At 38.3% G+C, this 12,450-nt stretch overlaps 1 protein-coding gene across 1 annotated transcript; it reads left to right on the forward strand.

Annotated features, from left to right (window-relative positions):
- The first annotated feature begins 8,710 nt into the window (after positions 1–8,710).
- LOC124630170 lies at positions 8,711–9,724 on the forward strand. Its single transcript, XM_047163898.1, has 2 exons — positions 8,711–9,283; positions 9,353–9,724. Exons 1-2 carry the CDS (start codon positions 8,711–8,713, stop codon positions 9,722–9,724), a joined length of 945 nt encoding a protein of 314 aa, XP_047019854.1.
- The last annotated feature ends 2,726 nt before the right edge of the window (positions 9,725–12,450 follow it).

Here is a 12,450-nt window from a genome sequence, read left to right on the forward strand (position 1 = left end):
AGACAAATCTAGTGTTAGTTATTATATTATACACGCATGGTGTTGTCCCTGCACACATTAGCACAAGAGCTTATTTCGCCCCGGGCCACTCACCAACACCCAAGAAAACAAACGGTGATCAACAAGACAGTGTAAAAAACAGAAAGTTTTCATACAGCGTTAAACTAATATGTGGAATAGACTCACTCGAAGACGACTACTACGGTTGCCAAGAAGTCCCTGAAATAAAAATTAGTGGTGGCAATCCAGTTATCAGGGAAATTTTGGCTTTACGGAATCTAGAACCTAAACTAGACAGTAGTGGGTTAACAGTGAGTGAGGCAACGACAGCTGAGAAGCCGACATCTATAACGAAATCGAACACAGTGGTCATTCAAAGAAAATCCTCTAACGCGGTCCGTCTTGACAATAGTGCAACCATAAAAATAAATAAGACGATCAAACCGAGCACGTCACCGATATGGAGCACTTCGACAAAAATCAGCAGTCAAGCCAGGTCCCTCACGACGACAACACGCAGACCTAGCACCTGTACAAGCAATACAACTAGCAAACCTTTACCACGCACAACCACGACGACGACAAGGACGACGACGACAACAAAGACGACAACGACAAAGACGACAAAGACGACAACAACGACAACGACGACGCCCAAAACAAAAAGCACTACCACTCCTAGCTATTTCGAAAAAGAAACCCCATCGGATGGAAATCAAACCGCGAGCACAAATATCATATGGGTGGATAACACTCGGCCTACTATAAAGCGCCTGTTTCAATTACAAATGTAGTTTTGCATGCGGGCTATTCCAAAATGTATAAAACTCTTTATACTTATATCTTTTCTGTTGATATTTACCGACATGTAATTCTTTGTCGTAAAGGCAAGATCGAACTAATTTGTCATACATGTTATAAAGTGTGTAATGTTAATTTTATTGTTTGGCTTTCGTTTTTCGTTAAAGGGTTTAGTTTTAGAGTTAGATTTTAAGAATATCATGATTGCAGTTGTGCAGATCTTTGATCTTATTCAAGACGTAATCATAAATGGTTTAGGGGCTTTTAAACTAAAGTTGCCTTATGTTGATCATCCTTTAGCATAAATGACCAGTGTATTTGATTCGAATGTGTTTGCAATAACAGTGCGCTACGAAACAATATTCATTACTAAATCAAAACAAACTTGATTGCAAGTTAGATTGCTGGCATAGTTCATGTGTGAATTACTTTCATAAAATATGATGTTTTGATAGTGCCTCACATGCTATGTACTATAGTAATCTTTTTTAATATCATAAATAGCCTGAAGTGATTATAAATATGCAGGGGAAAATCATACCAGTAATAGAATTGTAAACAAGTAAATAAAGAAGACGTATTAAAGAGCTGAACTGTACCTACATATAAACTCACGACAACGGGTATCAATGAATACTATTCAAGTCTTTACATACGACCCACAAACGTTGTTATATGCCTACTGCTGAATACAACTCACAGAGTACCTAGAACAGCTACAATTCTAAGAGGCTCATCAAAGAAGGTTGAGTTGAGACAGTATCAAAGTATCAGGCTACATCCATCGTCATTTGTTACTCTGTGGTACGAAGGAGGTCATCTTACGCCCGAGTTCTAGAAGCTGGTTCGAAATTGTGTTACTAATCACAAACCGAATACAGCTAAAGCTTCACATTGCATTTTAAATAAGGAATAAAATACCCAGTAACGTACTGTTTTGATACCAAAAACATAACGTAACTGATGATTTATCGTCAATTGAAGAAAATATAGCGTTTATTAGTAATTTAAATCGAGATAATTGTTGCTCGTGTAAAGGTTCTGTTAGTGGTGACTAGATGAATTTATTAGTCTCCATGTCAAGGTAAACATCAAGTTTAAACATAAGAAAAAGGATTTGACATCAAAAACATTTCTTGTTCTGGATTAACAACCTCCTTAAAATAATTATAAATTATAAATATAAATTGCCAGCCTTCAATAAATATGTAATATTATATTTTCAGTGGTTTTCAAAGTTCAAAGCAAAAAAGTATTTTATCAGTGTTATTATGCAAGATACAAAAATAATATTTCCTGTTGTATTTAATTGTAGTACCTTTATTAGGAGTTAGTTTATTACCTCCACCATACAAGACCGCGATTTGATTATAAAAGAAAATTGACAAATATAAAGTGCACCTTTGCAGAATTAGTATTCTGCATAGGTGCACTTTATATTCTATAGTTAGAATGACGAAATACGAGTGTTTTATGTGACATAAAGTTGGCTGGATAATAGAAAATGCCTTGTTAAAACATTGAACTGTACCTTCTATGGTATTTATAAAGCCTATGTATTTTTATAATCCTCGATTGTAAATTTTGGTGTTTAGATTACGTCGTTGTTATATTTTCGAACATTATAACGGTTTGTGTCAAAATAGTAACCCACAGCACCCTGAAATAAAATAATTTAGAAGAATCTTCTCTAACCCCACATCTGTCAGCAACATGGAACATAGTATGGTAACAAACTCCTGTAATATGCGCGTGTACTACTGTGGTTCTTATCAAATATACTAAAAAAAATTACACCAAAACACAACATTTAATCAATTTTCGTTCGTCCGTATTATCCGTTTTATTAGTTTTCCTGTAATGTGAAAATATGTTGAGTGCTAGTTACTTGATACGGAATGCGGTACATTCTAGTGCAGTCTGCAGTTCTGCTGGACATATTGTACTGTGTGACGTCACAAGATTTACACTTCCGACCTGTCCTAATGATGGAAGATCTACACAGGAAGAAGATAACGCGGGGCCACGTGACAACGCGCGCGCCGGCGCGGGCGGGGCTCGACTCATACGCCTTCAGTAACAACGAGCTGGATGACATCGCACGGATAGTCGGCCTCTCGAAGCCAGCTTACTCCTCAGTGTCGACACCCAAGTATCGACCAGTTCAAACAGCAGTCGACTCACAGGACTTGGTGTGGTTGGAAGCTCTAGAACATCAAAATGACTTGCAAGGGCAGGAAACATCAAGTACGATGGTGCCGATGCATGTTACGACAGTGGAAGAGCAAATGAATTGTGTCCAATGGGCAAACTGCAAGAAGAAAGTATGGAGGGGTGGCTTGAGGCAAGGCTATACAAACCACCATCTATTTAAACGAAGATAAAATTGTATCATGGGAGCGCATATATGTATATTATAAAATTAGGATCATGTAGAATCAGTAGAATAAACTTCTTTTGAAAGATATTGTTTCAAGGGCAGTCTTAACATAAGGACTCGCTCGCTAGTTTGAAACGATGAACTAAATAATCAACGTGATTAACAGCAACTGATAATAATTAATGTTTGTTTATAATTAACGTAAAATATGGGTAGTTTAATTCTTCTGTACGTGTGTTTGTCCCTAGTCTTGTCATATCCTGATAAATGGCGCTGCTTTTTTCTGTCATAGGCTATATTTTGTCCGGGTACGGGAAGTTTGTAAAATAACATTCTAAGTAGAAACAAAAGAATTGCAATGAAAGGAATACTGCGTTTTTAAATAACTTGAAACCCTGACACAGTCACGTCGCGACGTCGGCCAAATTAACAATACAATTTTTTTATGTTGTGCGTAGTTTCTTAGTATATATTGAACAACAATGACTGATTAAGGCGCTGACAACAGCCAAAACAAATTATGTAAGAAAGAGAAGCCTGATAACGGGACGTTCCTAACGTTCGTAAAATAATATATTCTTAAAAACCGGAAGCAGGATCCCAATTCTGATCTTAAAAACCAGAAGCAGGTTTGTTTAACGAGGAAGTAATTAGAAACAGTTTTAACATGAAAATCAACTAAGATTAATCAAAAGCGCGGCAAAATCGTATTCCTGTCAAACTATATCATGTCTTGTCACAATGACGTTCGAAAAAAGAATCCTCCAAGCAGAGATACACGGCTGAATGGCGAGGTGTCTATGGTCGCTCGTTTCTGCTGCCTTCTATGTAACCACTGGCAGCTAACAATATTATTACCTAATAACATGAAAATAAGTTGAATTCAACTAAGTTCTGTATTTACATATGGATAAGTTAGTTATAAATTTTGTCAATGTACCTAGATAAGTAATAAATATATTTTTGTTGGAAGATCATTTTAAGAAGTTAGTTTATAATTACACATTTTGTAACGAGAAAACTGTTCAAAAACGTGTTTTGGATTTTACAAGGTTTTTGGAAATATTTTTAATACATATAAATATTTTTGAGACAAGCCAATTTGGCTGTTGTCAGCGTCTTATAGATGAAGGAAACCTCGAACATAAAGTCTGTAATCATCAACCCGCAGTTAGCCAGCTTGGCGGTCTCTTCTTCTCAGTGTTAGAGAAGGCCTGTGCCCAGCAGTGGGACGATAAAGCTCATGCTGACGAGACTCTGTTTTGAACAAGTATAGGACACGTCTGAGATGATGACCATCGTCTTGAAGCAAAGACAACCATCTCACAAGTAACACTTTTTGCAATAATATCGTGTTCCACTCAAGCCATCCATTGCTTCTTTGCTCGAATTCTTTCTTCGAGCACTATTTCTCTGTCTCAGTTATAAAACATCAGTAAAATTGAACCAAAACTGGAAAACTTAAAAAAGTAAAAACAGATGATAAATCGGCATAACAGTTAACTCAGTAGCTATATAATGGCTTAATATTAAAAATCCAGTACGTCTTTACAAGATATCCTAGGCTCAATAAATTACTATTTACTGCAGCTACTTGGACATAATTCAGCAATTATGGTATCTATGCCATGTCATTTCAGTATCGCCGTCTTCAAATGTATTTTCCATATCATCAATATTTATCGTTATGAATACAACTGGAGATTGAAAAGGTTGTGCTATAGTTTTGAAATCAATTTCATACCAAAACACAACAATTTTACATAAAGTTCAATATAAAATTTAATTTGTTAGATATTCTTCAACATGTGCTCTGGAAGTGAATTCTGAAGTGATGTTGTACGCAACATTCTACTATTGTTTAATCGTTAGGCACTTAGTGACATCAAATGGGCCTCAGTTCCCTGCTAGGATTAAAATTTCAGACCTGTATAAAGCAATGATGTTTAAAAGTAATTTATTTCAATCACAGGTTGAAAATCAAGAGCCTTTTGTTCCGTACCCACCTGAAACGAAGCCCACATGTGGTTTTGGAGCGCCTTCAGACTTCAACTGTGAAAAGCAAACCACTTGTTCGATCCAAAAAGGCCAATATTTCATATCCGGAAAATTGAGAGAAAATCGAATTGTGTGTGGACTTGAGGAACCACAACATCTGACATCAACCACACACGTCAAGTACCGCGACTTACATCCAACAACCCAGACAACAACAAGGGAACGATATCCCAGACTTAATCAACAGCAGAATCTGCCGCCGATGCCGATTATTTCGAATAACAGAAACACACCAGTAAAACCGTTGCTAAAGTCCTACCAATCGTTATGGACACTGCCATCGTGGCCGAAATATGAACAGGATTTGAAATATCGACAGGATTCGAAATATCAACAGTATTCAAATTATGAACAAGATGCAAAATATCAACAGGATGCAAAATATCGACAGGACGAAAAATATCAACAGGATGCAAAATATCAACAGGATGCAAAATATCGACAGGATGAAAAATATCAACAGGATGCAAAATATCAACAGGATGCAAAATATCAACAGGATGCAAAATATCGACAGGATCCAAAATATCAACAGGATGCTAAATATCAACAGGATGCAAATTATCAAGAGCATTCGAAATATGAACAGGATTCGAAATTTTTGACAGGGACAACTAAAGGAAGACCTACTAAGGTTGTTATGCAGAGAGTATCTTCCAGCACCCGACCACCCTACCCTGACGGCATCATTCCAGAAACTGAATCGGTTTCTGGTGACTATGAGATGTGTGATGGACTTGCTATGTGCCATAAGTACGTTTGGACTCCTAGGACTACACGGAAACCCAAGAGAAGACATATCGTAATTTTAAAATCTATTCTAATATGAATTCTCGTACTGCTGTTAACCAGCTGTTCCTCGCAGCCGGATAAAAGTAACCTATCCTTTCTCAGGATGTAGACTATCTGCGTATCCGTTTAAATCGGTTCAGAATCTTTGAAGTGAAAGCGTGGATGAGGGACAGAAGTATTATAAGGGTGCGTCCACATCTGGCGAATGCGCCGCGAATGCGCAGCACGCGAGCCGATCGCGAGCTGTCCGCGAGCTGCGCGCGTGCATTTTTGTTCGTGCGCCGCTTCTGCGCCGCCCGCGCGCAGCTCGCGCGCGACCTAAGCGCCGCACGCGAGCGGCGCGCAGGCGGCGCGCGACGTCTGCCATCTTCGATAGTACTGAGCCAATATACGGAACTGTAAGGGCGAGAACTGATTGCGCGCAGATCGCGCGCCGCTCGCGCGCTCTATACGAGCCTTGCGTGAGTTGCGCTAAAGAGGCGCACCGAACTATTGCAGTGACTGCACGCGCGCAGCTCGCGGACAGCTCGCGATCGGCTCGCGTACTGCGCATTCGCCAGATGTGGACGCACCCTAATATGTATATGTAAGGATGTATAAATGTAACGTCTAATATTAAATTGTACTTTATGATTCATTTTTGTGATAATTTGTACTACCACGTTATAACTGCATCGATGGTCTAGCTGTCGCAAGTGTGCCTATTGAGCACGCGGTCTCGGGTTCGAATTCCGAGTCGGGCCGAAATCGCTTTGTGGGTTTCAGAAGACTTTCACAAAGCAGCCCGGAGCCTGAAATTGGTGATTGATACACCCGTTCATCGTGGAGCACGTAAATGTTAGTCCTGCGCCTGATATCTCTCTCGATATGTGTCGGATTGCGGTCCCATCGGGCTATGAGAGTGAAGGAATAGTGAGTGCACCTGTGACTGCGTAAATGCTTGTGCACTATAATATCTCCTACGTAGTTGGCTAATCTCCTTGCAAGAGAACAGCCGCCGTAGCCGATAATCGGCTAGGAGGACATCAAATCATTACTACCTACTGCTTTTAAAAATTAACAACAGTTTTCTTTTTAACCATTGACGCCTGAACAGCTTGCTATTGTATGTATTCAAGAGCCTTTTCACATTGGCGGATTTTCCACTTGGTTGTGCGTTTTTTATCGGCAGTTGACCGACGTTACGCGCGATGCCGCCATCGAGCGTAGTGTACCTGTACATTGCAGACAGAAAAAAAACTACTACTATTGTCTAGGTACTACCAGGTAGTTCTTTTTTTATAAGAAAATCGTTATTTTTTTAGTTGTTCTGATACCGGCGTAATGCCGGATAGTGGTTCATACCGACCAATCTGTCGGCCAACTAAACAATCTGCAGTGTGCGGGTACTCTATGTGTTTCCATACGTGTCTATAAATCTGTATGCAGCATTATAGATGACTCACGAATTCACAGTCAAGTGTGTTCTTATCTATACATCCTAATTATTTTGTACTTTTGAAATGTTCGCTTCAGTTTTTTGTGGACTTTTTAATGCCATACCTGTATTAGTAATGAATAATGTAAATTATTTGGATATGAACATTAATCAACACATACCTCCAATGGCCAGTATTTTTTTGTTTAGATTTAAAAGCATTCACACGCTTTATAAACTTATATACTTGAAAAGCAGAGTACATCTACAGTATGTACGTACATACATCAAGAGTGTTTAGGGGCAAGCACTTTTTTGAGTGTTCTAGAGATTGGGATTTGGGTTTGTAATAAATCTAATTTATATACTTATCCCTTTTGAAAATTAAATTAACTTATAATTGAAAACAGGAAGAAATCAATAAAAGTAAATCAATCAGAAAAAAAAACATTAAAGATTATTTATTAGCGCTACTATTTTCCTACTTCTGATTAAAACCAATTCAAGTGAACGTTGAAGACATGATCAGAACGTGGGAATGATAGAAGCTGGTTCCCGGCAACGCTCTGTGGCTGTAGCTCTGAATACAACTCATAGTGCTGTTAGTCGACGTTACCAAAGCTGTGGTAGGATACCTATCTATATTTTTATAAGAAAAATAAATACATTTATGTTTTTTACACACATTTAGGTATAATACACTCTTTTGCAAAAAAGCGGGCACCTATGCGAAATCTTAGTTTTAAGGAGTTAACGTGTATTTCAAAGGGTTTTAATGATTGTAGTATATTTCTAGCATCAAAAGGGCTAGCCAAGCATGCGTGAGAGTGTATTCTAAATTTTAATTTTGTACAATTGCCAAGAAATTGGGTAAACCTAGTTTTGGACTAATTGCTGGCAGAAAGTTCGTCGGTGTTTTGCCGACCCTTTAAAATACACGTAAAGTCCTTAAAACTGAGATTTCGCATAGGTGCCCGCTTTTTTTGCACAAGAGTTTATATACGAAAAGCTTAGTTGGAACGATGATGAGATTGATATTATTGATTACTCTAAGTTACTGAAAAATTTTGAACCTTTCCAATGTCACGTGGCTCAGTTTTAAATTCATGTGATGATGTACTTAACGATGTTTTGAAATTAATTTCATACCAAATCACAACTGTTCGTAAAGCAAGCCTCAGTTCTATAGTTACAACGGAGGTGCCATCGTCCGTTTGATTGTTGGATATGAGCTCTGGAAGCTAATTATTTATTTGTAAGTGATGCGGTACGCGACACTCTACTACTGTATAATCATCAGGCATTTCGTGATTTTAAACAGACCTCAATTACGCCCCGTGATACAAATTTCGGACTTGAATAGGATAATGATGATGAGAAATCAGTTTAAATCACAAATGTCTGAAAGAAAACAATTGAGTAACCTTTCAACGAGGTCAAAGCCTATTCATGGTTTTGGTACCCCCCTGCCTCCAGTATTCAGCTATGATCAATCAACCACTCATTCAGCTAAAGAACATTTTTTCAGTCCAGGACAATCATATCAGAGTAAAATTGTGGACAGTGAGATAGAACTTCAGCGTTCCCTTCCAATAGTTTCAACCTTTCAGCCAAAACCAATTTTACGTCAGGCCGAAGACATGGAAGTGTATCAACAGATGTATTCGATAAACAATCGAAGACCAATAAAAGAGCTACCTGACATTCTCAAAACCAACAACAACAACCCCAGCGGGCTACCACAAGACATTGTCAATGAACCCAACAACCCCAACGGGCAACCACAAGGCATTGTCAATGAACCCAACAACCCCAACGAGCAACCAAAAGATATTGTCAATGAACCCAACAACCCCAACGAGCAACCAAAAGATATTGTCAATGAACCCAGCAACCCCAACGAGCAACCAAAAGATATTGTCAATGAACCCAACAACCCCAACGAGCAACCACAAGATATTGTCACTGAACCCACCGACCCCACCACGCAACCACAAGGCATTGTCAATGAACCCACCGACCCCACCACACAACCACAAGAAAACTCGACTAGCCCAGGGGAGACAAAACCAACGAAAAAGATGGCAATGACTGTTGATGTTACTTCGAGTACCCATCCGCCGTACCCTGACGGCATAAAACCTGACTCTATAGAATATTCTGGTGACTACCCAATGTGCGATGAACGCGCAATCTGTCACAAGTATGTTTGGACATCCAAGCAGCCCAAGACTTTGAGACGACATTTCAAAACGGTGAAATCTTTTATAGTGTGATGTAACTATGTTTAATTGTATAAGTTGAGCCGGTTTATATAGGGTTAAGTCATTGTTAAGGTCTAATTTAATAAAATAGTGACACAATATGAATAAAATATGTTCCAACATGAGGTAGCTGCTATCAATATTTAATTGCTATGCCTAAAGTTGCAGTCGTAACATAATTTTACAGCCAAACGATCCCGCTCCCTCGTAGTCAGTTAGCCAGCTATATCTCTATCTGTGTATAATGAAATAAATAAATCAAACCCTCAATTTTACACAGTTTTATTCAAAGCGCGCCTGCAATTTTCGAGAGTTGTCCGCAATTTCATTTCATCATCAGTTCCTGATTAATTGTAAATGATATATATACCACCTCAGTAGCATACCTTCTCACATAAAAAAACGTCCAGGCATTGATTGCTGTCGCCAAAATTTTCTAAAATGTATAAAATGAACTTAAGTATATTATATGTATTTTATGTAATTAAAATGAAATTATTTGCAATGACTTGATTAAAAGTTTTTATGTCGATGAGAACGAACGTTCACAACGTGCATTAATTATATCTGGATTCGTCTTGCATCGGCACCAAAAGTAAGGAGTTTTAATAAATAACACAATTATTAATTTCAGAGCCAAAACAAAACATTCTGACGAAAGACTCGTTTCTTTTGTAGTTATCGTCAGTTGTAACGGTTATTTGCAGATATGGACATTTAGTTTATTAGTGATGTGGTACGCAATTTTTTATTATTTTATTATTATCAAGCACCTGGTTATTTCTGGTGCGCCTCAGTTCCGGCCAGTAATACGAATGTCAGAGCTTCAGAAACCCAAAGTTATAAACAGTCCAATTCAACAACCTGCCGCACCAGCATATCCACCTTTTCAGGCGAAAGCCTTTATACCACGGTCGCCATATATGCAACCGTTAAACCGGCCTCCGTTTCCTTCAATGAACAACGGACCTCCGATGCAGATGCCGATGCCAGGCCGCTACGCGCGACCACCGGTGCAAACCCCGATGCCGCTGCAAGGCGACTCGGTGTCTCCGGCACATAGCACTAAAAGAAAACGGAGATCAAAGCCGCCTCGTACTACGTCTGCTATTCTCGGAGGAAAAAATAAAATTGTCATGATCAGAATATCTTCGAGTACCCGACCACCTTACCCCGGCGGCATAAGACCTGAAACTGAAGAAATTTCGGGAGATTACAGAATGTGTGATGGAAATGCTATTTGTCACAAGTATGTGTGGCAAACCAAAAAATCTTTAAGGAGGAGTCTAATAACTAGGAAATCTTTGATCGTGTGATGACACATATCGGCTGCTACAACTGCTAAGAGGGTAGCAAAGACTCGCTACATAAAGCATGCAACTTAATTTACACAAATCCTGAAAATGTGTAGTTTGTTTTGAATGGTTTACTGAATTGATTTATATAATTTTTAATATAGGTAATTTTTTATCCCAAAATAATTAAAACTAGTGAAATTATTGTCTCAATTATTAACCCAATACAGTCAAAACAAATGAAAAAATGGACCGTAAGTTCCATAAAGGCAAGATAACTGCTTGTGCGACTGCGTGGGTCGCGTGCCTAGTTGCATGGCCTCGAAGTTCTCCAGGAATTAGTATAACTAATTTAATAAATAATGCATAAACATGTTTAGTAAAACAGTCATTATATTATGATATGATATTACATAATATTCTAATTGGGGTGTTTGCGGGTTGATTACGTTACACGTTGTACATTGTTAAAACAGAGTCCATCTTAGATCCAATAAGTAAACTTCGAGGGCTATAAAGTACCGATTATGTAATTTCTCACAATTAAATAATCAATTTCATATTTTAATTTTATTAGATGTATTTGCAATTTATCAATCAATTTATTCATTTATTTAACAGTTTTAACAGTTTTAACAGTTATTTATTTATTTAACCGTTCTTAAAAACACAGACATAAATATATAATAGAAAAAATGTGTACAAATAAAATAAATGCACTAGAAAAGGAATAATAAGAATAAATATGCAGTGAAAAACATATTAAAGATCGCTGTCAGCGGTGATTGTGAATAAAAGGTTGGATTGGCTGAATTGCCATCACGGTGGTGCTCATGTCTAACAGGTAAGGTTGCTGATCTCGTATCTATCAATTATTATAATATATGTTACAGTTATAGTGATTAAATAGATATATAATGACTGGTCATTATAATAATACCCCAATTGAATAGACAATGTGATAAATTAATCACTTTATACTTGAAATTATTCATAATAGCTAGTCAAAGTTAGCCAAAGTAATAAACATGGTTTAACCAACTTCCTACTGACTAATTCTTAAAAACGACTCAAGTTATTACCGACTTTTTTATGATAAATCACGAATGACTCCTCCCGCTGTGGGTTAGCAGCACGAGGAAGTATCAGACTGTTAGCGGCTTAAACGGCTTAAACCCACTGGGGTTTGCTGAATATCTTCGATTAGCGCGTGGAACAACGCGCGCTGCCGAGACGGGCCAGAAACTAACCGCTCACAGACTCACGCCTACGGTGGCTGGGAGTCTTCTCTCGACACCCATGTGTGGTGTCTTCCACGTCTATGGCAGCTGCTGGGATGAAAGGTGTGAACTTCTCTAGCATGTTTGCTTCGCAAAAGGAGACAGTGGCCCGAGCCACTCTTCAACGAGGGAACTTTTCGCCATTATTGTGTGTAACTAGCCC

This window comes from Helicoverpa zea, chromosome 5 (assembly GCF_022581195.2).
Source record: "Helicoverpa zea isolate HzStark_Cry1AcR chromosome 5, ilHelZeax1.1, whole genome shotgun sequence".
Classification (NCBI taxonomy): domain Eukaryota; kingdom Metazoa; phylum Arthropoda; class Insecta; order Lepidoptera; family Noctuidae; genus Helicoverpa; species Helicoverpa zea.

What these genes read in the sequence shown, in the direction of transcription:
- LOC124630170 (XM_047163898.1), top strand. Translation starts at nt 8,711, where the DNA reads ATGCGGTACGCGACACTCTACTACTGTATAATCATCAGGCATTTCGTG. An exon ending in ACGAGCAACCAAAAGATATT is followed by an intron (nt 9,284 to 9,352) that starts GTCAATGAACCC and finishes AACCCCAACGAG; the next exon opens with CAACCAAAAGATATTGTCAA.